This window comes from Oncorhynchus nerka, linkage group LG9b, assembly GCF_034236695.1.
Source record: "Oncorhynchus nerka isolate Pitt River linkage group LG9b, Oner_Uvic_2.0, whole genome shotgun sequence".
Taxonomy (NCBI): domain Eukaryota; kingdom Metazoa; phylum Chordata; class Actinopteri; order Salmoniformes; family Salmonidae; genus Oncorhynchus; species Oncorhynchus nerka.
Genome location: NC_088424.1, coordinates 24,016,982 through 24,042,646, shown reverse-complemented (window position 1 = coordinate 24,042,646; position 25,665 = coordinate 24,016,982). Strand labels below are relative to the sequence as shown.

At 44.5% G+C, this 25,665-nt stretch overlaps 1 protein-coding gene across 5 annotated transcripts in view; it reads right to left on the bottom strand.

Annotated features, from left to right (window-relative positions):
* Positions 1-752: 752 nt before the first annotated feature.
* LOC115114478 (microtubule-associated protein 4-like) overlaps positions 753-25,665 on the bottom strand; it is a 73,798-nt gene continuing 48,885 nt past the window's right edge. The window contains exons 7-17 of one of the 5 annotated variants that reach the window (XM_029642740.2): positions 15,109-15,512; positions 11,539-11,748; positions 10,933-11,080; positions 10,706-10,768; positions 9,938-10,182; positions 8,261-8,305; positions 6,341-6,433; positions 5,770-5,851; positions 5,468-5,571; positions 4,860-5,046; positions 753-4,532 (exon numbers count right to left, since the gene is read on the bottom strand). In XM_029642740.2, coding sequence (XP_029498600.1) covers positions 4,525-4,532; positions 4,860-5,046; positions 5,468-5,571; positions 5,770-5,851; positions 6,341-6,433; positions 8,261-8,305; positions 9,938-10,182; positions 10,706-10,768; positions 10,933-11,080; positions 11,539-11,748; positions 15,109-15,512 — 1,589 coding nt within the window. In that variant the 3' untranslated portion in view covers positions 753-4,524. Of the gene's footprint in view, positions 4,533-4,859; positions 5,047-5,467; positions 5,587-5,769; positions 5,852-6,340; positions 6,434-8,260; positions 8,306-9,937; positions 10,183-10,705; positions 10,769-10,932; positions 11,081-11,538; positions 11,749-15,108; positions 15,513-25,665 lie in introns of all 5 variants that reach the window. The other 4 variants (XM_029642738.2, XM_029642739.2, XM_029642741.2 and 1 more) reach the window with 4 other exon arrangements.

The following is a 25,665-nucleotide window of genomic DNA, read 5'->3' as shown; positions in this document are numbered from 1 at the left end:
AATAATACACACTACAGGTGTGCTCTAAGACGAAGCACAGCTATGGGCTCCTTGATGCTTTACAGAAGCACACTACATAACACATGCCAAAAGACAGTTACTGTTAGTCTCACATGGGGGATGTGGGAGGGATGTCTGGATGACATTCAAGGGCTGTGTGTGTCAGGTGCTGCATTTGGGAGCATGGCCTTCAACCTATCCTCACAATGCCTGGTTCCTGATTAAAGTTGGGCACTCGGTCAGCTCACCAGTGACACAAAACATTTGGAAGAATAAGCATGAAACCGGATTATTCTTTATTCCATGTAGATTTCTAACGTATAGTGAGTACAGGCCTAAGTGTAAGAGGCAGATAAAAGTGTTAATTTATTCCTCTACAGAGTTGGAGTTGGTAAAAACACACCTTGACCAACCATTGAGATGCTAACCACCATTCCTACTGTCAAGTCAAATGTAGATTTAGGGCTCTATTCAATCAGAGGCGCTTTAGCCGACATCCGCATAGTGTCTGAGGTGGAACTGTGTTAGAGCTGTCAAATCCACAAGTGGCTCTCTTATACCTAAGGCGGACATTGCCATTGGCTGCACAGTCAAATTATTAACAGAAATCCCATGCAGCCTTGTTTACAACTTCAAACACTGGAATGTGATGATGATGGAAATCCTCATTTTGTTGAATGATTTTTTTATTTGAGTGTAATTCTATATATATATATAGTGTACATATTCTCACTCTGAACTTCTAATGCGAGTGGGGGGTTCCTGATGATTGCAAGAGCAGCTGCTCAATAACTTGACAGCTCCAACGCAGTTTCCTTCTCCACCAAAACATTCGCTATGCAGGTGTCTGCTATCGCTGGTTAACGTTTGATCTGATTGAATCTAGGCCTTAGTATGTGTCCTATTGTGAATTTGAAAACAAAACAAAAAGTTCATACATATGATATTCATGTCTTGCATCTTTAAAACATTGCATTTTAAAAACATTCTTGTACTTCAGCCCTTTCTGAAAAAGGCAGACTCCAGAAAGAAAACACTCTCTTTGAAAATGGGTTCATGGATGTGAAATACATTTGTCAACATCCATAAAGACCCTAATATCAATACCTATTTGTTTTTCCTGTGGTGATAAAAACATGTGGATGTCTATTTACAAACGACTGTGTGAAGACTGATGGAAGGATGGTGTTGCAAGCAGTGGTTACGCGTTGGAAAGGGGAGTGTTACCAAACATGACGTCTAACAGGCACAAGGAGAACAGACAGAGCGAGTGACCATCGTCCCAAAGCACGACACCAAAGTCCACTAACGTGACCAGCAAGGTTACCGCCAAGGAGACTAAAAGACAAATCTGTTCATCTAATCATGCCAACAGTTCTAACATACTGTAGAGCTCAAACATAAAATGTACATACCACTGTGCATTCAAAGTGCTTTCATCAGTGTAAGACTTATGCTTCAGGAAGAATTCAATTCATTCCAGTTTTTCAACTAACCATGGGAATCTTGGGGGGAAAGAATACTTGTAAATATCATAAGGTGCTTTTTCTTTCATTCTCCATATTTTGATAACTTGCTCTTTGATTATCTCTGCCATTGATGATCCCTATGATTTCCTCCACTGCAGTGCACACACTCAAATAAATTCAAATGACACCTTACCGACATCCAGCAGCATTATATCATTACAGTACATAACAATATCTCAAAATAAAAGGGTTTGAGGGTGGGACATAAAGATCATTTTTTGGGTAACTATACACCTGTTACAGTTCAGCCACAGATTTGTACTAACCCAAGATATACCACCGATGTTGTTTCCAATGGGAGCAAATGAAGCACATTGAGCAGAACAAGCAAAGAGCTGGGCAAAGCTAAGCACGAACTAGCGAGATCCTATTGGCCCGTTCTAGCATGTATTTGCATATTTCCCCTGGAGAACTCCTACTCTGTGAAGTTGCGATTGTGCAATTACTCAATTTGCCCTTGTAATCCTTCTAAGCAATGCCATTTATTTTAGAAAGGGTGAAGTCTCAAAAACTTAGTGTACTCTGTTCTTAACAGATGTTAGTTTTGGGAACAGAAAACTGTATTGAGATGTTTCATCTATGAGGAAATTAGCATGTTTCATCTCGCTCCATGTTCTCCCACTTCCCGCCACTGGGCTTCCTCTCATCACCATGTCTGGTGGTGAGAAGAAGCTATAAAGGGATGCTTCAGATTTAGACATCCTGTGAGAGATCTGGTTCTATCTGTGGTTCAGCCTTGAGAATCTACAAGGCACAAGTACACATTAATATCTGGGGCCCTTATCCCTCTTGTTGGAGGTGCCATTTTTGTACTCTAAGAGCCAAACTACCAGTATTTTAAAGGCAATGGGGTGCCCTCGAACTTGATCCAGCAACATACCACTAATCTGACAAACTCCACAGACATGCCTAAATGTTGATCACAACATACTACACACACACACACACACTGAATCCTAATTCATAGTCATGTAATGTTATACAATTCCGCCAACCTCTTTACAAAACCGACAGCAAGTTAATCTGAGTAATTAGCTTCTTTGTTAAAAAAAAAAGAAAGAAAACTGCTCCAATAAGAAATTGTGCGCTATTGTTACACAATAATGTCACTTTTCACAGTGGAACCAATAGCATAAGCAGCCATTCAAATTAATTCATATTTAACAGTGGAGTAGTTGAGAAGACTGAAAATATACAATTGTTACATTGGAGATCAATTTATGACTGTCTTTGTTCGTCACAAACTTCTCTTGATACTGACTTAAAATTGTGATTATATTGTTAAATGTATCTATCTAAATCTTGCTTTCCTTCAAAACGTCTTTCTATTCGTCTTCCCTGTCCCAACGGTTTGGCCAACACTACAGAGACTTGATCACTGGGGGACAACACAAACAGCATTGGAGTATCTTTCCTGGTGCAATCATAGGCCTTTCCTCACTCTGCAATCATAGGCCTTTCCTCACTCTGCAATCATAGGCCTTTCCTCACTCTGCAATCATAGGCCTTTCCTCACTCTGCAATCATAGGCCTTTCCTCACTCTGCAATCATAGGCCTTTCCTCACTCTGCAATCATAGGCCTTTCCTCACTCTGCAATCATAGGCCTTTCCTCACTCTGCAATCATAGGCCTTTCCTCACTCTGCAATCACAGGCCTTTCCTCACTCTGTTTGCTGCCTCCTGCTTCCTATTTTGCCCTGTCCCAGGCATCCAGTCTCTGTGCACAGACCCTGCAGGGGTTTGTTTGTCTCTCTCTCCCTCTGACTGTACCGTACTGTACACATGTGCGGGGATGTGTGTGTATGAGGAAGTTGTGTCCTCGGCAAAGACCACTCACTGTATTGCTTTCAGAGAGATGTAACAGTAAAAGGAAAAGGGTATATTATGATGAAACCACATAACAACACATCAGCTCATTGTTACAATAATTTACGAAAACACGATACAGAGTTTTTGAAAGAGATGTTAAATATCCTACTGTTTGTAACAGCCTACTATTATCTTGTTGTTGAGAGTGCTGTGGGGGAATCACATGCTTACAAAGGGTTATCTAGACATACTGTATTGGTTAAGAGAGGGAGTGGCATATTAGCCCCTGTTCATTGGGATGACATGACAATCCCACACGCTCACAATAATGGGGTGCTTCACTAATCGCCATTGTATAATGTACTGTATACAACTCAAGTGAAATCTGGGGTCCCAACAGTACAAGGGCAGTTATGCTCATCCAGAGAGATAGGTACAGTAAGGAAGGTGTTACGTCTAGGGTAAGGCCTGTCACATAGATAGCATTGGCTCATTGTGATGGTCTGACGTAAAATGCGTACAAATGTACAGTGTGACACTGAAGGTGTTTGTGATTTTAATCGAGGTGGCACTACGTATAAGAACAGAAATTATAGGCTGGAACAAAAGAAGCAGGCAGTATAATACGTTTCATTCTGCGCTGACATAACTATAACAGAACACTGAGGGTCTAGATTCTAGAAGGTTCACTCTGAGGTCATACTACTCCCCTTATATCACAGCAAGTTAACCCAGGGCAATTCAGAAGAGACCAAACCCCACTGTACAGTAAGAGCTTGTCTATCTATCTGAACTCTGGTCTCTATACTTTAATACTGGCTCCTCTGAGACCAGAAGACTAGGAAAGATATTCCACAAGGACAAAGAGTAGTGATTAGATACAGTATGGTAAAAGGAGAGGTAAAAGGTCAAATGAAGGTGCTGGAGGAAGTTGAAATGTGCTAAAGAAGTCCCTGTCCTGCTAGCATTCAGTAGTTGTCCCCCTGGCTCATGTCTGGGTGACGAGGGTCTGGGTTGGAGCTGGAGGGTGTGGAGGAGAAAGCTGGCGGACCCCCAGAGAAACACTGAGAGAGGTGCTGCGATGAGGGTGAGGGGTGGCTGCCAATCGGGGTGGGCCGGGAGATGATGTCGGCGCCGTGGTTCGTGCGAGCCCGTGCACGCTTGCGAAAGCTCAGCTTGTAAGACTCAATCTGCTGGCAGATAAACAGAGTGGGACACAGGAAGCAATGGAGAAAAGGGGAGCGAAATAAGAGGAGAAAGAATAGAGGGAGTTAACTGGTTCGACTAATGGCATAAAATAACATGCACATTTTTTGAATGCAGTATTTGCAGAAGGCAAAAAACTTACTTCACAACAATCAGTTATCTACAATCTGAGCACTCAGCAGTGACATGAAGCCCAATAAGTCATGTGAGACAGGCAACAGTGGTAATCTCAAAGTTAATGCTCTGAGTGCATGACAGAAAAAGTGAGATTTGAGAAAGACCACAGGGTGTTTGTTGAAGCAAGAGGCACCTACTTGTCTCAGGGATGCGTTTGTCCATGCCCATGCCTATCGGGTCTCGCAGCCCATCACCCCCAAAGGGATTAGGGTGAGGTGTGGCCTCCTTATGTCCGTTCTCCTTAGCCATACTTCTTGCACCTGTGGCTGGAGGTCCACCAGGGGGAGATGTTTTCCCCTCAGCTTTCTCCTGCAGCCCCCCAGCCTGGAAACACGTGAGCAGCAGGGAGAATCGGACAAACAATGAGGTAAATTACCATAATAATATGTTAATTAAAAAAGTGTGTATGAATTCCTATAAGTTCAATGATCTTTTCATTACATCTTGTGTTACTGATGAAAGACTGGGTAATAATTAATGCCATCTAGTGGACAAACAGGTTAAAGCACAATGACGCAACTTAAAAGGATGAAATTGCTCTCTGTATGTAGTCAACCAGCATGTTCAAATGAAACGTTTCCACCACCACAACCTCAAACATCCTGTCTTTGTGTGTTGTGCAATAAACAATTACTTTAGAACTTTAAGCTTTCTGAAATGTATTTGAATAAAACCTTCAGGACCAAATCCTGGTTTGGTAAAACATGTAAATAACTACGTGACTACAAGAGAATGGTGACCGTACCTTGTTTTGTACATCCTCTGCCTCAAGGCCAATATTGTCCATTGACCCCACCTTGGGCTTGCCATTACCATTGGCCTTAGCCTCAATCTTCACATCTCCACCCCCTGTAGTGGACACACCTTAGTGGCATAAGAAGGTCATTAATTTGATAAAGGAGGCTTCCCAAATGGAACCCTATTACCTATATAGTCCACTCTTTTTGAGCAGGACCAATGAGACTCTGGCCAAAAGTAGTGTACTATGTAGGGGATAGGGTGGCATTTGGGATGCAGACATAATTTCCAAAATCATCAGATGTCTACCTGGCTTGTGCTTGATGTTGTCCTTAGAGCCACACTTGGAGGTCACTTTGCTCAAGTCCACCTTCTTATGCTGAATCTGGACCTGAATGCACCCAAACAAACAACACAAATGTTGAAGTATGAATGGCAAAGATGAAACAACATCCAATCTGAAATTCTCACACAATGGCTTGAATCACTTTCACCCCTCAGTATAACACTGATTATGAAATGTGAGTACTCTACTGTAAAGTGGAGAAGTGGGCATTTTAAGTATCCATTTAAATTGATTTTGTTGTCACTAAATAAGGGAATGTAATACTTGTTGCAATGTAAAAGAGAATGAAAGAGAAGGAGGCAGATAGAAAGCCAGTATCTCTTCAGCTGGTTAGTTGGGTGAGACATACCATTCAGACCTCACATTATGACTAGGCTGGCCAATGGGGCTGACCATAGAATTAGAATGACTAGAACGTTAGGACATTACTCTATTACAAATGGGGCTGACTTCCTTTTAGTCCAATCGAGCATGTTAGTGGGGATATGGCGAACGAGGCAGCCGCCACATGGGAGCCCCATGTGTTGTACTTACATTCCCTCCACCAGGGACATGCTTGATATTATCCTTGGAGCCACAGCGGGAGGTGATATGGCTGAAGTCCAGTTTTTTGTGGACTATCATAACCTACAAAGAAGCACAGTAGCAGTGGGAACAGTTCACTACGGTGAGTCTAGAATTAGTGGAGGGTGGTGGAGAAGCAGCCAGGATGAAAAGTGAAAGCAATCTAAAGAGCATGTTGTTAACTCATTCTTACACATAGTAAGTAAAACCAGTCACACAACAGTCAGAATGCTGGCTGGTCAGATGTTAGTATTTACATGCAAATTAGCTCAAATATCATCCAATTCTAGATGTGGCTGATCAAAGTAGATAACTATTGCAGTGTTTATGACTAAAGATAATACACGCACGCGCGCACACGAGCACACACACACACACACACACACACACACGCACGCATGCACACGCACGCACGCACGCACGCACGCACGCACGCACACACACACACACACACACACACACACACACACACACACACTAGCCAGCCATCTCTTCCCTGATATCCATTGCTGATTTCAAAACACTGTCACTTTGCGAAGGAACAGACATGCAGTTCAAAAACCTTGAATAAAAAGCACTAATCTGTTTTCACAATTTATTTTTTGCTTGGTATACTGAGATGCCTGATGTTTAAATTAGTTTAGTTAGACTCTGTGACGCAGGTAGCATCGCAGACGGGCTGAGTCACCCTCTAAAACACTAGCCCACAGCCAAGGTCTGCTATTTCCAACTGCTTGCTCACACTGCCTCAAGCTCATATCTTATTGAACTCAACTCACAGGTGTCGGACAACCAGAGGCTTCTCTGCTATATCACTCAGTTGATGAAAAGACAGCAGCAAGCGCTTCCCACATTTCCCCCCAAAAATTACATTTGATGATGTTGAATCAACGTGGAAAACTGACTGAATTTGCAAAACGTTTCGTATTTCTTTCACCCAACTGTTAACCTAAATCCAATGACATTTTTTGTTGATTTCACGTGGAAATTCACGTTAGTTGACATCTCAATTTAAATCAAAACTAAACGTTGAAAGTATGTCTGTGCCCAGTGGGTTGTTTCTGAATTGCTTATCTTACCATTATAATCTTTCATTGAATCATACTGATAGGACTGTAAAAATGGTTTAGGGTAAATTACGTAAAAGTAAACCCAGATGAATAAGAGCAGTGGTATCCAGTGGTATAAAGTAATCCTTCTCACCCCCTCCCCCCTTAAAAGATTTAGATGCACTATTGTAAAGTGGCTGTTCCACTGGATGTCTTAAGGTGAACGCACCAATTTGTAAGTCGCTCTGGATAAGAGCGTCTGCTAAATGACTTAAATGTAATGTAATGTATTGGTTACACTACGAACCCAAAAGCCTTCCAGGGCCTCTCAAATACTCAAGCTCAGGGACCTTCGAAATGTACCAGGTGTGAGGACCAGCGCAGGACAATGGTCACTGTGGTGTTATTTCACAAGGAGGTTACCTGGGATGGGTAGTGCCATGATTGTAGAGGTCAGATGGATGACGGCAAGGTCAATTCCTGTCTGTCTGTTTTTCTGTCTGTAAGTTAAGCTGTGCATATCAGGGGAGACAGAGACTAGGAGTACACTGTCCACAACTATTCACATTTTATACCGGAAAGAAACAGTCTATCATGAAGAGGAAGAAAAGGTGAGGATGTGCATGACTGGTAGTATATTAGACTGGGAGTGTGTTAGAGCGGGAGTGTGCGATGTGTCTGTATGTGTTTGTGTATGTCCAGATAGGTTCAAACAGTCAGTGGACAAAAAAGGTCCACTTATGTCATTTCCTTCAGTGTGATATTGAAGGAGAGAGAGTGGTTGAGCACATGGGTGAGAATGAGCAAGGGGTGTGTGATGATGGCAATGGTAGGGACTCACCTTGCCCTGGCTGTCTTTGGATTGGGAACCCCCTGCCGAGGAGACCTGAGGGGACACAACCACCCCTGGGTCAATATCAGGAGACAAGGCTGCCCTGAGCCCTGGGTCAGTACCACCAGTACTCAGGAGAATGTGGTGTGGTGTACAGATGGAGGGAACTGCTCTGCTTTAAGGCTACACCAACGGTCTGTGTGACTGACAGGTTTCAAACCCAGGTCTTCTGCATGCCAGAAGAGTGCATTGGCTCGAAACAATGTGTTGAGAAATTGTTTCTATGGAGACACCCTTTTGCATCCATCACTGTGACAGGTAACCTTTTGTGGATGGATACTGACGCAACCTATGAGTGAAAGGAGCTGTCAGTTGTAATGTAGAGAGATGAGAAAGAGAAAAGAGAGAGATAAGAGAGAAAATAAAAAGTTACGGAGAGGATAAGAGAGAAATAAAGGGGAGAGAACAGAGAGAGAAACAAAGTAGACAGACAGATACACTACATGACCAAAATTAAGTGGACACCTGCTCTTCGAACATCTCATTACAAAACCATGGGCATTAATATGAAGTTTACTGCTATAACAGCGTCCACTCTTCTGGGAAGGCGTTCCACTAGATGTTAGAACATTGCTGGGGGGACTTGCTTCCATTCAGCCACAAGAGCATTAGTGAGGTCGGGCACTAATGTTGAGCGATTAGGCCTGGATCGCTGTCGACGTTCCAATTCATCCCAAAGGTGTTTGATGGGGTTGCGGTCAGGGGCATTGTCATGTTGAAACAGGAAAGGGCCTTCCCCAAACTGTTGCCACAAATTTGGAGGCACAGAATCGTCTAGTATGCTGTAGCGTTAAGATTTCCCTTCACTGGAACTAAGGAGCCGGAACCATGAAAAACAGACCCAGACCACTAATCGTCCTCCACCAAAAGTGAGCTTTACACCACTCCAGCCGACGCTTGGGAATGTGCTGACATTGCTTCCAGAGATGTTTTAGAAGTCTGTATTGAGTGCTGCAACCGAGGACAGACAATTTGTACGCGCTACGTGCTCCAGCACTCGGAAGTCCCGTTCTGTGTGCTTGTGTGGCCTACCACTTCTCGGCTGAGCCGTTGTTGCCACTAGAAGTTTCCAAATTGTATGAACTGACTTGTTGAAAAGGTTGCATCCTATGATGGTATCATGTTGAAAGACACTGAGCTCTTCAGTAAGGCCATTCTACTACCAATGTTTGTCTATGGAGATTGCAGGGATATGTGCTCGATTTTATACACCTGTCAGCAACAGGTGTGGCTGAATAGTCAAATTCACTCATTTGAAGGGGTGTCCACATACTTTGGTATTTATAGTGTAGTTTGCGTAACATATTTTCTCCAGGAGTAGCATGCATTGTGCCACTATTTAGTTGAGAAAGCCATAAATGTTGGTAATGACTAATGAGAGGGTGGTATAAGACCTTGTTATATGGTAGCAGTGGAGAGGTGAGGTTTTTGATAATATGGAATTTGTATGATGTTGAATGAGAATTTGCTTGTGACAAAACCCATGCCGTGAATGGCATTTGACAGCACTGAAGGCATGATAGATCTGTCAATACACAAATGTCTACGTCTGATGTCGGTCCACTTAAATAGGCCTCTTTCCCAAAGCTTTCATGTACAGTACATCTCTATCCCACGTTACCGCACCTTGCCACCGGTAGACTGATACTTCATGTTGTCTGTGGAGCCGATCTTGGAGCGCACATTCTTCAGGTCTGGCAAGGGTGCGTTAATGGGCCTGGGAGTCCTAGGAGCTCTGGGTACAGCTGGCTTCCTCTCCATAGCCGTCTGCTTGGGCACCGGGGGTTTGGTGATGCGTCTGCGAGGTTGCTCCCCGTTGGTTGCAGGAGTGCTTGGAGCAGTAGCAGAAGTGTGAGGTACCCTGGGCTTGGCTGGGGCAGTGATAGAAATAGACAAAGGGCATGAGGAACCATACCCTCAAAGGGCTGGAGCTGAGCACACACACAAACAATAACAACAATGATTCACTAGGAAACAATGTCCTGGAAGCTAACTAGTCCCCAGGGGAGAGGATAAGGAACAACACTACTACTACCTACAGAGAGTAGATACTGTGGTCTCTGGTAGTGGGTTTTCCAAGGCTGTGTCAGCAGCCTCTGATTCGATGACTAATGAATATCTCAGAGGAGGACGTGACAGGCCTGAGGCGTCAGTCAGTGTTTTCAGGAACTGGAGCTACTGTTGAGACTAAGTGTCTGTCTCCCTCTGCATCCCTGTCTGTCTCCTAGCATCACTTACCCATTGCACTTGGCTCTCTCTGTGTAGTCATAATGACACTGTCAAGAGAGATTATAACAGACGACACTTGTCTGTCCTTACAATTTCAAAGAACACATTCAACTCTAGGGTATTTTAGTTACTTGGGTTAGATTGTGCATGTTGGTTCGTTGTTACCTGGTGTTGTCTTCAGCGTAGTAGGCTTCTTCACGTCACCTGGCTTGATATCAGTCTTGGGAACTGTAGGGTAGAGAACATAACCAAGCTCCACTTACATGATTGAGACTAGTGGACATTTAGGGACCAAGGAATTCTGATGTTGGCTTTTTGAATATCACCATCATCAAGAATAAAGTACCTTAAAGCATGTCAGCTTGCACTATACAGTTAAGAGTTGGTGTCACCTGTGTTGCGGCGCAGAGAAGGGACATTAGCAGAGGGGCGTGGCCCAGCAGGTTTAGTAGTGGCGGTAGTAGAGGAACTGTCCTTATTGGCCGTGCCGTTGGCCTTTGGCACAGGAGGACGTCTGTCAGAAGTGCCGTTTTCCGGAGTCTGAGTAGGCAAACAGGAAATCAGAGAAGGGTGTGGTGTGGAAGAGAGCGCTGGACATAGGGAGGGTTGGTTGGGAGAGGCAACTAGAGGTGTAAGGGAGATGGAGAAGGCTGAGGGAAAAGAGAGATAGGTGTGTGATAAAAAACACACCAAATGGAAGTTGATTAAGCAATTAGGGGAGTAAAGACTGGAAACAGAAAGGAGATATTGGAAATGCATGCTGGGATCTTCAGGGAATTATAGAAAATATTCAGCTGGTAGGACTAAATGGTGAAGAGCCCGGACAGAGGTTATAGTGCAGGGAGTTGGTGGTCCACTAACTGTGAGTGAGAGTCAGAAGGTGGACACGGGACAGTTATATAGCAGAGCCAAACAAAGGGAAGGGGGACAAGGTGCCAACCACAAGAGGGAAGGCCAGTGAGCAGAGACAGGAGTGAGGGAAGTGGGAGGGGACTCACCTTGGACTTGGATGCTGTAGGGGTTTGACTGGGAGCGACAGTTGGCCGCTTGGTGCCAGCAGTGGGAGTGGTTGCCTTGGTAACAGGACTTTTTTTATTGGCAGAGCTGGAGGTGGGGGCGGAACGTTTTAGGGGGGCAGCTGCATCCCCAGTGGACAGAGAGGTGGGCCGTGTTTTGACAGAGTTTGGTTTGGTTGACCCAACAGCAGGCTGTACAACAACGTCACACGATGAAGGAAAAAATAAGAAAACCAAAAGCATACAACAGAGGACAGGCAGCATGGTAAAGCAACAGAGGACAGGCAGCATGGTAAAGCAACAGAGGACAGGCAGCATGGTAAAGAAACAGAGGACAGGCAGCATGGTAAAGCAGCAGAGGACATGCAGCATGGTGAAGCAACAGAGGACAGGCAGCATGGTAAAGCAGCAGAGGACAGGCAGCATGGTAAAGCAGCAGAGGACAGGCAGCATGGTAAAGCAGCAGAGGACAGGCAGCATGGTAAAGCAGCAGAGGACAGGCAGCATGGTAAAGAAACAGAGGACAGGCAGCATGGTAAAGCAGCAGAGGACATGCAGCATGGTGAAGCAACAGAGGACAGGCAGCATGGTAAAGCAGCAGAGGACAGGCAGCATGGTAAAGCAGCAGAGGACAGGCAGCATGGTAAAGCAGCAGAGGACAGGCAGCATGGTAAAGCAGCAGACGACAGGCAGCATGGTAAAGCAGCAGAGGACAGGCAGCATGGTAAAGCTGTAGATGACAGGCAGCATGGTAAAGCAGCAGATGACAGGCAGCATGTTACATTAGCAGTGGACAGGCAAGATGGTAAAGCCACACAGGCAGCATGGTAAAGCAACAGAGGACAAGCAGCATGGTAAAGCAGCAGAGGACAGGCAGCATGGTAAAGCAGCAGAGGACAGGCAGCATGGTAAAGCAACAGAGGACAGGCAGCATGGTAAAGCAACAGAGGACAGGCAGCATGGTAAAGCAACAGAGGACAAGCAGCATGGTAAAGCAGCAGAGGACAGGCAGCATGGTAAAGCAGCAGAGGACAGGCAGCATGGTAAAGCAACAGAGGACAGGCAGCATGGTAAAGCAACAGAGGACAGGCAGCATGGTAAAGCAACAGAGGACAGGCAGCATGGTAAAGCTGCAGATGACAGGCAGCATGGTAAAGCAGCAGATGACAGGTAGCATGGTAAAGCAGCAGAGGACAGGCAGCATGGTAAAGCAGCAGAGGACAGGCAGCATGGTAAAGCAGCAGAGGACAGGCAGCATGGTAAAGCAGCAAAGGACAGGCAGCATGGTAAAGCAGCAGAGGACAGGCAGCATGTTACATTAGCAGTGGACAGGCAAGACGGTAAAGCCACACAGGCAGCATGGTAAAGCAACGGAGGACAGGCAGCATGGTAAAGCAACAGAGGACATGCAGCATGGTAAAGAAACAGAGGACAGGCAGCATGGTAAAGCAGCAGAGGACAGGCAGCATGGTAAAGCAGCAGAGGACAGGCAGCATGGTAAAGCAGCAGAGGACATGCAGCATGGTGAAGCAACAGAGGACAGGCAGCATGGTAAAGCAGCAGAGGACAGGCAGCATGGTAAAGCTGCAGACGACAGGCAGCATGGTAAAGCAGCAGAGGACAGGCAGCATGGTAAAGCAGCAGAGGACAGGCAGCATGGTAAAGCAGCAGACGACAGGCAGCATGGTAAAGCAGCAGACGACAGGCAGCATGGTAAAGCAACAGAGGACAGGCAGCATATTACATTAGCAGTGGACAGGCAGGACGGTAAAGCCACACAGGCAGCATGGTAAAGCTGCAGACGACAGGCAGCATGGTAAAGCAGCAGAGGACAGGAGGCATGGTAAAGCAGCAGAGGACAGGCAGCATGGTAAAGCAGCAGAGGACAGGCAGCATGGTAAAGCAACAGAGGACAGGCAGCATATTACATTAGCAGTGGACAGGCAGGACGGTAAAGCCACACAGGCAGCATGATAAAGCTGCAGACGACAGGCAGCATGGTAAAGCAGCAGAGGACAGGAGGCATGGTAAAGCAGCAGAGGACAGGCAGCATGGTAAAGCAGCAGAGGACAGGCAGCATGGTAAAGCAGCAGAGGACAGGCAGCATGGTAAAGCAGCAGACGACAGGCAGCATGGTAAAGCAGCAGACGACAGGCAGCATGGTAAAGCAACAGAGGTCAGGCAGCATGGTAAAGCTGCAGACGACAGGCAGCATGGTAAAGCAGCAGAGGACAGGCAGCATGGTAAAGCAGCAGAGGACAGGCAGCATGGTAAAGCTACAGACGACAGGCAGCATGGTAAAGCTACAGACGACAGGCAGCATGGTAAAGCAGCAGAGGACAGGCAGCATGGTAAAGCAGCAGAGGACAGGCAGCATGGTAAAGCTACAGACGACAGGCAGCATGGTAAAGCTACAGACGACAGGCAGCATGGTAAAGCAGCAGACGACAGGCAGCATGGTAAAGCAGCAGAGGACAGGCAGCATGGTAAAGCAGCAGAGGACAGGCAGCATGGTAAAGCAGCAGAGGACAGGCAGCATGGTAAAGCAGCAGAGGACAGGCAGCATGGTAAAGCAGCAGACGACAGGCAGCATGGTAAAGCAGCAGAGGTCAGGCAGCATGGTAAAGCTGCAGACGACAGGCAGCATGGTAAAGCAGCAGAGGACAGGCAGCATGGTAAAGCAGCAGAGGACAGGCAGCATGGTAAAGCAGCAGACGACAGGCAGCATGGTAAAGCAGCAGACGACAGGCAGCATGGTAAAGCAGCAGAGGACAGGCAGCATGGTAAAGCAGCAGAGGACAGGCAGCATGGTAAAGCAGCAGACGACAGGCAGCATGGTAAAGCAGCAGAGGACAGGCAGCATGGTAAAGCAGCAGAGGACAGGCAGCATGGTAAAGCTGCAGACGACAGGCAGCATGGTAAAGCAGCAGAGGACAGGCAGCATGGTAAAGCAGCAGAGGACAGGCAGCATGGTAAAGCAGCAGAGGACAGGCAGCATGGTAAAGCTGCAGACGACAGGCAGCATGGTAAAGCAGCAGAGGACAGGCAGCATGGTAAAGCAGCAGAGGACAGGCAGCATGGTAAAGCAGCAGAGGACAGGCAGCATGGTAAAGCAACAGAGGTCAGGCAGCATGGTAAAGAAACAGAGGACAGGCAGGGGGTGGCAGGTAGCCTAGTGGCTAGAGCGTTGGGCCAGTAACCGAAAGGTTGCAAGATCGAATCCCCGAGCCGTTAATTCAAAAATGTGTTGTTCTGTCCCTGAACAAGGCAGTTTTAAATTAACCCACTGTTCCTAGGCTGTCATTGAAAATAAGAATTTGTTCTTAACTGACTTGCCTAGTTAAAAAACAAAGCAGCAGAGGCCGCATTCACTATAAACCTCAAACCAGGAGCATCAGCAGAGCAAGTTCTAGCAGCAGGCTAGATAACCTTTCTAAATTTGAATTAGCACATAAGCGCATGCATACACACACTAGAGATGGCAGTGACAGTTGCAGAAGCAGCTTGCACTGATATGAATGGTAACATTGTCCCAGCCTTTCCCAGACCTACCTTGGCCTTACTGTCTGGGCTGGTGAGGTCCTGCTTGCTTCTGATGGTTGTTGGGGACTTTGCAGTACCTTTCCCAGCCTTTTCATTCTTCTCAACTTTAACCATCTTGTCTGTTTTCTCTCCATTTGCTTTCTTCTCCATCTTTTCATCTTTGTTGGTCTTCTCTGGCTTGTCCACTTTTTCATTTTTAACATTTTTCTCTGTCTTGTCAATCTTCTCTTCATCTTTGAGGATCTCAGATTTGTTTGTCTTGTCAGCATTGACTTTCTTAGATTGATCTTTTTTCTCTTTATTCTCCATCTTCTCCATCTTGTCCGACTTCTCGGTCTTATCAAACGTGTTCAAGTTATCCATCTTGGGGAAGAAATCAGCCTTCTCTTGTTTGTCCTTATTTTCTGCTTTCACTGTAGAGAGACAAAAATAGACATATATTGATATGTTGAGAAAACCCACAATACTATATGTCATGAAAAAAGACCAGAATGTATCTGAGGATCAAATACAGAAGGAGAAACCTTTCATAGTGGCAGTGCTGCTTTCAGCCATGAGCGAGAGCATATCTGTTTCAAATCATGAGAAACTGTGCTCAGATGGACGCTGACAACATGGTTCAATGGCTTTCAACTATCCACAACACCAAATTACCATATGTTCCTTGACATTTGCGACACCCAGTTACTAAAGACCAGCGTTGTCATTGAGGAGGGGGTGAAGGGCATGAAACCGTCAATGATCTGACCTATCAGTTCACTTTATGTTCCACTGACAAGCAGCATTGTGTGTTATTAACCGAACCACAGATTCAGACTGGCTTTAGCTTCAAAATCTAGCTTCAACAATACATCCAAAGAATGCCACATGGACAACAGAATGTACATGGACAACAGCACTCAGTACAGATCTGCTATCTTAAGTTGATTACTTTGCTGACACAGAGAGATTTCCTGCGCAGCAGGAAATGCACAATTCTAGTGTATTCAAGGTTTAATCAGGCTTCTAATTTTATCTTTAAAATGTCAGATTTGATTCGCCCTGATGAAAAATGTAACAACGCCTACAAAAATGTCCATTAATAATAGTCCACATAATAATTCCCATTTCCTGTTCCTGCAGGATTATTTTCCTACTGTGAGAAGCAGGGTCAAATGAAGAAGTGCATCTGTATATATTGCTGCTATTCAAACAGGCAGCTAAATGTCAATCCTCTAAAATGGTTTGATAGACTTAATCACAGCAGAACACCGTCGCTGGTGAGGAAATGAGAGTTCGTAGACTACAGTGACCATGGCATGCTGGTGTGGTGTCTGGACAGGGCCACAGAAAGTCACCGAGCCCAGGGTTGAGCTGGACAGATAGAACAGCACATTGTTGGCATGGGCTCCTTATGTAACCCAGCTTCAGTGACCTCTACAGAGAGAGTGTTCATCCTAAATGGCACTCTATTCCCTATAGAGGGCACTACGTTTGACCAAGTCAGAGTATTGCCCTACTTAGAGAATAGGGTGCTATTTGGAATACATCATGAGAGAGGAAAACCAATGTGCCAAAGAGATGAGGAAATGTGGCACAAATTAAGCTGGGTCAAAAGAAGACCCACTTGCGCAATGAAAGAATCTGCTTTTCAATGAAAATTCTGACCAATTAGTTGACTAGAGCATCCATTTTTCAAAAGAGTGATGGCAAATGGATTGTACATTTTTGACAGATTGATACCATTTTAACTTGTCAAACCGGATCATATTTGTCACAATGGTACAGAAACATGAGCGAATCGCAAAATCTATCAAATCATTAAGACTAAACCAGAATGGCCTTGTTGTTCTAATGGCTGGCTTTAGGAGCCCTGGTTCCAGTAACGGTCATACACTATAGAATCTAGTATAGAGCTGTTCTATATGCCTGGTCAGTGGTGTAAACATACACTATAGATACTGGTATAGAGCTGTTCTGTATGTCTGGTCAGTGGTGTAAACATACACTATAGACTCTAGTATAGAGCTGTTCTGTATGTCTGGCCAGTGGTGTAAACATACACTATATACTCTGGTATAGAGCTGTTCTATATGCCTGGTCAGTGGTGTAAACATACACTATAGACTCTAATATAGAGCTGTTCTGTATGTCTGGTCAGTGGTGTAAACATACACTATAGATGCTGGTATAGAGCTGTTCTGTATGTCTGGTCAGTGGTGTAAACATTCACTATAGACTCTAATATAGAGCTGTTCTGTATGTCTGGCCAGTGGTGTAAACATACACTATAGACTCTGGTATAGAGCTGTTCTATATGCCTGGTCAGTGGTGTAAACATACACTATAGACTCTAATATAGAGCTGTTCTGTATGTCTGGCCAGTGGTGTAAACATACACTATAGACGCTAGTATAGAGCTGTTCTATATGCCTGGTCAGTGGTGTAAACATACACTATAGACTCTAATATAGAGCTGTTCTGTATGTCTGGCCAGTGGTGTAAACGTACACTATAGACGCTAGTATAGAGCTGTTCTATATGCCTGGTCAGTGGTGTAAACATACACTATAGACTCTAATATAGAGCTGTTCTGTATGCCTGGCCAGTGGTGTAAACATACACTATAGACTCTAGTATAGAGCTGTTCTATATGCCTGGCCAGTGGTGTAAACATACACTATAGACTCTAATATAGAGCTGTTCTGTATGCCTGGCCAGTGGTGTAAATACACACTATAGACTCTAATATAGAGCTGTTCTGTATGTCTGGCCACTGGTGTAAACATACACTATAGACTCTAATATAGAGCTGTTCTGTATGTCTGGCCACTGGTGTAAACATACACTATAGACTATAATATAGAGCTGTTCTGTATGTCTGGCCAGTGGTGTAAATATACACTATAAACTCTAGTATAGAGCTGTTCTGTATTTTCTTTTTATTTAACTAGGTGAGTCAGTTAAGATCAAATTCTTATTTACAATGACGGCCTACCAGGGAACAGTGGGTTAACTGCCTTGTTCAGGGGCAGAACGACAGATATTTACCTTGTCAGCTGGGGGATTTGATCCAGCAACTTTTCGGTTTCTGTCCCAACGCTCATAACCACAAAGCTACCTGCCGCCCCAAAATGTATTTCTGGCCAGTGGCGTAAACATACACTATAGACGCTAGTATAGAGCTGTTCTGTATGCCTGGTCAGTGGTGTAAACATACACTATAGACTCTAGTATAGAGCTGTTCTATATGCCTGGTCAGTGGTGTAAACATACACTATAGACGCTAGTATAGAGCTGTTCTGTATGCCTGGTCAGTGGTGTAAACATACACTATAGACGCTAGTATAGAGCTATTCTATATGCCTGGCCAGTGGTGTAAACATACACTATAGACTCTAGTATGGAGCTGTTCTATATGCCTGGTCAGTGGTGTAAACATACACTATAGACGCTAGTATAGAGCTGTTCTATATGCCTAGTCAGTGGTGTAAACATACACTATAGACTCTAGTATAGAGCTGTTCTATATGCCTGGCCAGTGGTGTAAACATACACTATAGACTCTAGTATAGAGCTGTTCTATATGCCTGGTCAGTGGTGTAAACATACACTATAGACTCTAATATAGAGCTGTTCTATATGCCTGGTCAGTGGTGTAAACATACACTATAGACTGTAGTATAGAGCTGTTCTATATGCCTGGTCAGTGGTGTAAACATACACTATAGACGCTAGTATAGAGCTGTTCTATATGCCTGGTCAGTGGTGTAAACATACACTATAGACGCTAGTATAGAGCTGTTCTATATGCCTGGTCAGTGGTGTAAACATACACTATAGACGCTAGTATAGAGCTGTTCCATATGCCTGGCCAGTGGCGTAAACACAGTGTCACATAAGTTAGAGAATGACTAACACACAGGGACATGATGGAGCAGGTGCTCATGATATTTCACTGCAGGCGACCAGCATCGCACACCAGACACCCACATGAATATACAAGCATACACATGCACCCACCCACCCACACACACACGTTATATGAAGTGATGATGCTTATCTGTCGCCAGAATTTGTCAAATGTGGAACTGTTGAGTTTGTCTTTGAATGACCATGCATTGGAGAAAGGCACGCAAGCAGAGGGATTATTTTCCGATGACCTTCATTCATGAGGTAGAAATGTTACAGCAGGATGAAACTGCCAGGCAGCTACACTACATGACCAAAAGTAATGCAGTGCTTGCCAAACATCTCATTCCAAAATCATGGACATTTTTAATATGGAGTTGGTCGTCACTTTGCTGCTATAACAGCCTCCACTCTTCTTGGAAGGCTTCCACTAGATGTTGGAACATTGCTGTGGAGACTTGTTTCTATTCAGCAACAAGAGCATTAGTGAGGTCGGGCACTGATGTTGGGTGATTAGGCGTGGCTCACAGTTGGCGTTCCAATTAATCCCAAAGGTGTTCGAGGGGGTTGAGGTCAGGGCTCTGTGCAGGCCAGTCAAGTTCTTCCACACCGATCTCAACAAACAATTTCTGTATGGACGTCGCTTGGTCATGCTGAAACAGGAAAGGGCCTTCCCCAAACTGTTGCCACAAAGTTGTAAGCACATAATCATCTAGAATGTCATTGTATGCTGTAGCGTTAAGATTTCCCTTCACTGGAACTAAGTGGACTCTGCCGAACCATGAAAAATTGCCCCAGACCATTATTCCTCCTCCACCAAACTTTACAGTTGGCACAAACTTTACAGTCGTCCGTCGGACTGCCAGATGGTAAAGCGTGATTCATCACTCTTGGGAACGCGTTTCTACTGCTCCAGAGTCCAATGGTAGCGAGCTTTACACCACTCCAGCCAATGCTTGGCATTGCACATGGTGATCTTAGGCTTGTGTGCGGCTGCTCGGCCATGGAAACCCATTTCATGACGCTCCCGACAAACAGTTCTTATGTTAAAGTTGCTTCTAGAGGCAGTTTGGAACTCGGTAGTGAGTGTTGCAACCGAGGACAGACGATTTTTACGCACTATGCGCTTCAGCACTCGGCGGTCCCGTTCTGTGAGCTTGTGTGGCCTAACACTTCGAGGCTGAGCGGTTGTAGATTCTAGACTTTTCCACTTCACAATAACAGCACTGACAGGTGACAGGGGCCGAAATTTGCCAAACTGACTTGTTGGAAAGGTGGCATCATATGACGGTGCCATGTTGAAAGTCACTGAGCTCTTCAGTAAAGCCATTCTACTGCCAATGTTTGTCTATGGAGATTGCATGGCGGTGTGCTCAATTTTATACACCTGTCAGCAACGGGTGCGACTGAAATAGCCGAATCCATTAATTTGAACGGGTGTCCACATACTTTTGTATATATAGTGTATTTCTGCTTGCTCCCTACTGTTGCTAATTGAAGGATGCAGATATATATATAGCCTTTTCATGATGGTGTATTTATGCGATACATAGTGATAGGCTAGCTGTAGGTGAAAGAGAGCTCTAATACAGTGTTAGAGATGTCAGCTATTAACTTGATTACTCTTTTGTCACAAAAAAAATTCCTGATGCATAAGGAAATTCAACTGAGCCTCGTGAGTGGCTGAAAATGAGCAGTTCTCTTTCTCTCCAGTGCATTCATTGGGATCAGGATTTGCGATCAAAATAATGTTCTCTCACTTGCTAGGTCCTATTACTGTTATATTCCAATGTACAAAACATTATACAAAATGCAGTTATAGACATCAACAACCGTCATTTTATATAGCTTAATAGCACAAGATAGATATTGGTCTCCACTAGGCTATGACGTACAGGTATATCCTAAAGTTACGAATGAACTGTCAAAATTGAGTTCAATCGTGGGCACATGTAGGCCTACCGTGTCGGTGTCAGTTGGATTCTGGCCCATGCCCTTTAGGCACAAATAACCACATCTCCTGATTGACTTGGTGTATATAGTTACCTGTGTCCTGCTTGCAACCAACGTATTTAATGACTAAATTTGCTCTCATGTACTGAACAAGCTTATGATGATCTCCTTGAAATGTCTCTCGCTTGGGAATGACTTACTTTGTAAAATGGACTGTGTTTTAAGGACTCATGCACAGATACAGGAAAAACAATATATATATTTTTACATTTATTAAAAATGACAAGTGTTGATGTCTCCACATGTTTCTGGTTTTGAGGCTTGGGCATCTGGTGACTGCAGGTCATCTGTCTAATCCCCTGCAAGGAGAGAAAGGAATCAATAATATTACAATGCTCTATTCATTTCACTGATATATTCCTGTTTGATATGCATTCATATAATTATAGTGATCAAAAATATAAACGCAACATGGATTAATTTCAATGATTTTACTGAGATACAGTTCATATAAGGAGATAAGCCAATTATTATTTTTTAAATCATTAGGCCCTAATCTATGGATTTCACATCACTGGGCATAGGTCCACCCACTGGGGAGCCAAGCCCAGCCAATTCAAATGTTTTTTTCCCCACAAAAGGCTATATTACAGACAGAAATACTCCTCAGTTTCATCAGCTGACCAGTTGATTGGTCTCAGACGATCCCGCAGGTGAAGAAGCTGAATGTGGAGGTCCTGGGCTGGCGTGGTTACACGTGGTCTGCGGTTGTGAGGCCGGTTGGACGTACTGTCAAATTCTCTAAAATGACGTTGAAGAAGGCTTATGGTAGAGAAATAAACATTAAATTCTCTGGCAACAGCTCTGTGGGACATTCCTACAGTGAGCATGCCAATTGTTCGCTCCCTCAAAACTTGAAACATCTTTGGCATATTGTTGTGTGAAAAAACTGCACATTTTAGAGTGGCCTTTATAATGATCATGCTGTTTAATCAGCTTCTTGATATGCCACACCTGTCAGGTGGATGGATTGTCTTGGCAAAGGAGAAATGCTCACTAACAGGGATGTAAACACATTTGTGCACAAAAATTGAGAAAAATATGTTTTTTGTGCATATGGAACATATCTGGGATCTTTTATTTCAGTTCATGAAACATGGGACCAACACTTTACATGTTGCATCTACATTTTTGTTCTGTATGTATTGGCCATGTTATCCTTCATCACATGCCAGTATTTGTTTTGTATCCAATGCACTTAGTTTATGTAAGGGAGTGTAAATTTATCATATGCACTGGTGTGATAGTTGTATCAATTAATCACAATGCAGGCCTACTCATTAGAAGAAGAAAAACATATCTAATGCAATATTAGTTTCACAGTGAAACACTACTATTCTGGCTATTAATCATTCTTAAACAGTCAGTAAAATAGCTTATTTAGCTATGTCAAAAAACTCATAGACTGTATATTATTATGCATGCAAGCTTACCTGTCATGTTCACAATGATGGAGCAGCAGACCAAAACATGTGCAAGGAGGACCCTATACCGTAGGATAATTATTCTGGTCGGTGTCAACTTCATTTATTAACAGGTAAAGAGGAGATCGATTCTGTTACTTGTTTACTTCTTATTTGTGTCAGATATCTCCATTTTGGGATAGGTCACTGAATTGCTAGCACTAGTTGCTCACGGTGCTACAGTGGCTACAAACGTATGGCGCTGGGCGAATGTCAATGCGCTATCATGTGATGCTGCCTTCAAATCTTGTGCCAACTGGAGAAGTGCTCCCTACGAAGGTAGATGCCTTTGGAGGCAGGTAGGCAGCAGGCAGCTGCCTTTAGATTTGTTAAATAATCATAGTAGGCTACACCAACATTAGTTTCCATGTCAAAATAGTTGCTCAGCACTGGGCGCAAACTCATGATGCTCCGAGCAGAAGTGTGCTGCTCAGACCACTGCGCTATGGCAGTTCACAATGCTTAAGCAAGCCGTGAGAATAATTGATGATACTTGATGGTATGAGGTCAGTTAGTTTGCAGATCCTACCCCAAACCATCGCCCCCTGGGTATGGTACTGCGTTGTATAGCCTACAAACACCGTTTCCAGCTGCCCCCTGGGTATGGTACTGCATTGTATAGTCTACAAACACCGTTTCCAGCTGCCCCCTGGGTATGGTACTGTATTGTATAGCCTACAAACACCGTTTCCAGCTGCCCCCTGGGTATGGTACTGCATTGTATAGTCTACAAACACCATTTCCAGCTGCACCCTGGGTATGGTACTGCATTGTATAGTCTACAAACACCGTTTCCAGCAGCCCCCTGGGTATGGTACTGCATTGTATAGCCTACAAACACCATTTCCAGCTGCCCCCTGGGTATGGCACTGCATTGTATAGTCTACAAACACCGTTTCCAGCTGCCCCCTGGGTATGGTACTGCATTGTATAGCCTACAAACTCCATTTCCAGCTGCCCCCTAGGTATGGTACTGCATTGTATAGCCTACAAACACCGTTTCCAGCTGCCCCCTGGGTATGGTACTGCATTGTATAGACTACAAACACCGTTTCCAGCTGCCCCCTGGGTATGGTACTGCATTGTATAGCCTACAAACACCGTTTCCAGCTGCCCCCTGGGTATGATACTGCATTGTATAGCCTACAAACACCGTTTCCAGCTGCCCCCTAGGTATGGTACTGCATTGTATAGTCTACAAACACCGTTTCCAGCTGCCCCCTAGGTATGGTACTGCATTGTATAGCCTACAAACACAGTTTCCAGCTGCCCCCTGGGTATGGTACTGCATTGTATAGCCTACAAACACCGTTTCCAGCTGCCCCCTGGGTATGGTACTGCATTGTATAGCCTACAAACACCGTTTCCAGCTGCCCTCTGCCCTGGGTATGGTACTGCATTGTATAGCCTACAAACACCGTTTCCAGCTGCCCCCTGGGTATGGTACTGCATTGTATAGTCTACAAACACCATTTCCAGCTGCACCCTGGGTATGGTACTGCATTGTATAGTCTACAAACACCGTTTCCAGCAATCCCCTGGGTATGGTACTGCATTGTATAGCCTACAAACACCATTTCCAGCTGCCCCCTGGGTATGGCACTGCATTGTATAGTCTACAAACACCGATTCCAGCTGCCCCCTGGGTATGGTACTGCATTGTATAGCCTACAAACTCAATTTCCAGCTAACCCCTGGGTATGGTACTGCATTGTATAGCCTACAAACACCGTTTCCAGCTGCCCCCTGGGTATGGTACTGCATTGTATAGTCTACAAACACCATTTCCAGCTGCCCCCTGGGTATGGTACTGCATTATATAGTCTACAAACACCGTTTCCAGCTGCCCCCTGGGTATGGTACTGCATTGTATAGTCTACAAACACCATTTCCAGCTGCCCCCTGGGTATGGTACTGCATTGTATAGTCTACAAACACCATTTCCAGCTGCCCCCTGGGTATGGTACTGCATTGTATAGTCTACAAACACCGTTTCTAGCTGCCCCCTGGGTATGGTACTGCATTGTATAGTCTACAAACACCATTTCCAGCTGCCCCCTGGGTATGGTACTGCATTGTATAGTCTACAAACACCATTTCCAGCTGCCCCCTGGGTATGGTACTGCATTGTATAGCCTACAAACACCATTTCCAGCTGCCCCCTGGGTATGGTACTGCATTGTATAGTCTACAAACACCATTTCCAGCTGCCCCCTGGGTATGGTACTGCATTGTATAGTCTACAAACACCATTTCCAGCTGCCCCCTGGGTATGGTACTGCATTGTATAGTCTACAAACACCATTTCCAGCTGCCCCCTGGGTATGGTACTGCATTGTATAGTCTACAAACACCATTTCCAGCTGCCCCCTGGGTATGGTACTGCATTGTATAGTCTACAAACACCATTTCCAGCTGCCCCCTGGCGGCAATTGTAAATATTCAATATTCATTCAAATCATCCTGCTGCAGGATTATTTTCCTCCTACGATGAAATGGGTCATATTAAGATCCGACATCTGTATATACTGCAAGAAAAATGGCCTCAGGCTCCAGACTGCCTTGCCTGTTTGGTGTTACTGAATCTAAGTGTGTCTATGAATAACATGGAGTAGTCATCCAATCTGAAAGCATCCCCAGGAGTCCCCACATAGCACCACTAGAAATGACTACTCTCTGTTTAAATGATTACCCAGACTCGATTTCAAATCAACTACACACCCTTCCCTTAGTGCTAGCCAATCGATGGAGTGCCACTTGATGTGATGCATCACTAAACAACACAGTCATTTGAAGATGGGGGTTTGAGAGGGTAAACGAACCTCAGTATTTCAATAGACACTCATATATTTAGAGGAACTTGACTCTTCAATGATGGTGCCTTTGACATTTTGTCAAAACAAAAGGTAGACAAAACAATAGATGTAAAAATTCCCTTATTATATTCTTTCTGAATTTTTAATTGTCCTGCTATCTTCAAACCAACGCTCTTTGAGAAGCAAATCATCCTAGTGTAAATATACCAAAGAAACCTAATTCAAGCTGGTGAGTATTATTATGATTTGTTTTACATCCATTCTTCTTTTGGCTTCCTCCATTTTGTCTTTCAGCACCCAATCATTGTCAATGAAACAAACAACTATTCCAGCCTAGAGAAATACCACTGCCCACTGATCACAAATAAACCTGAACTCCCAAA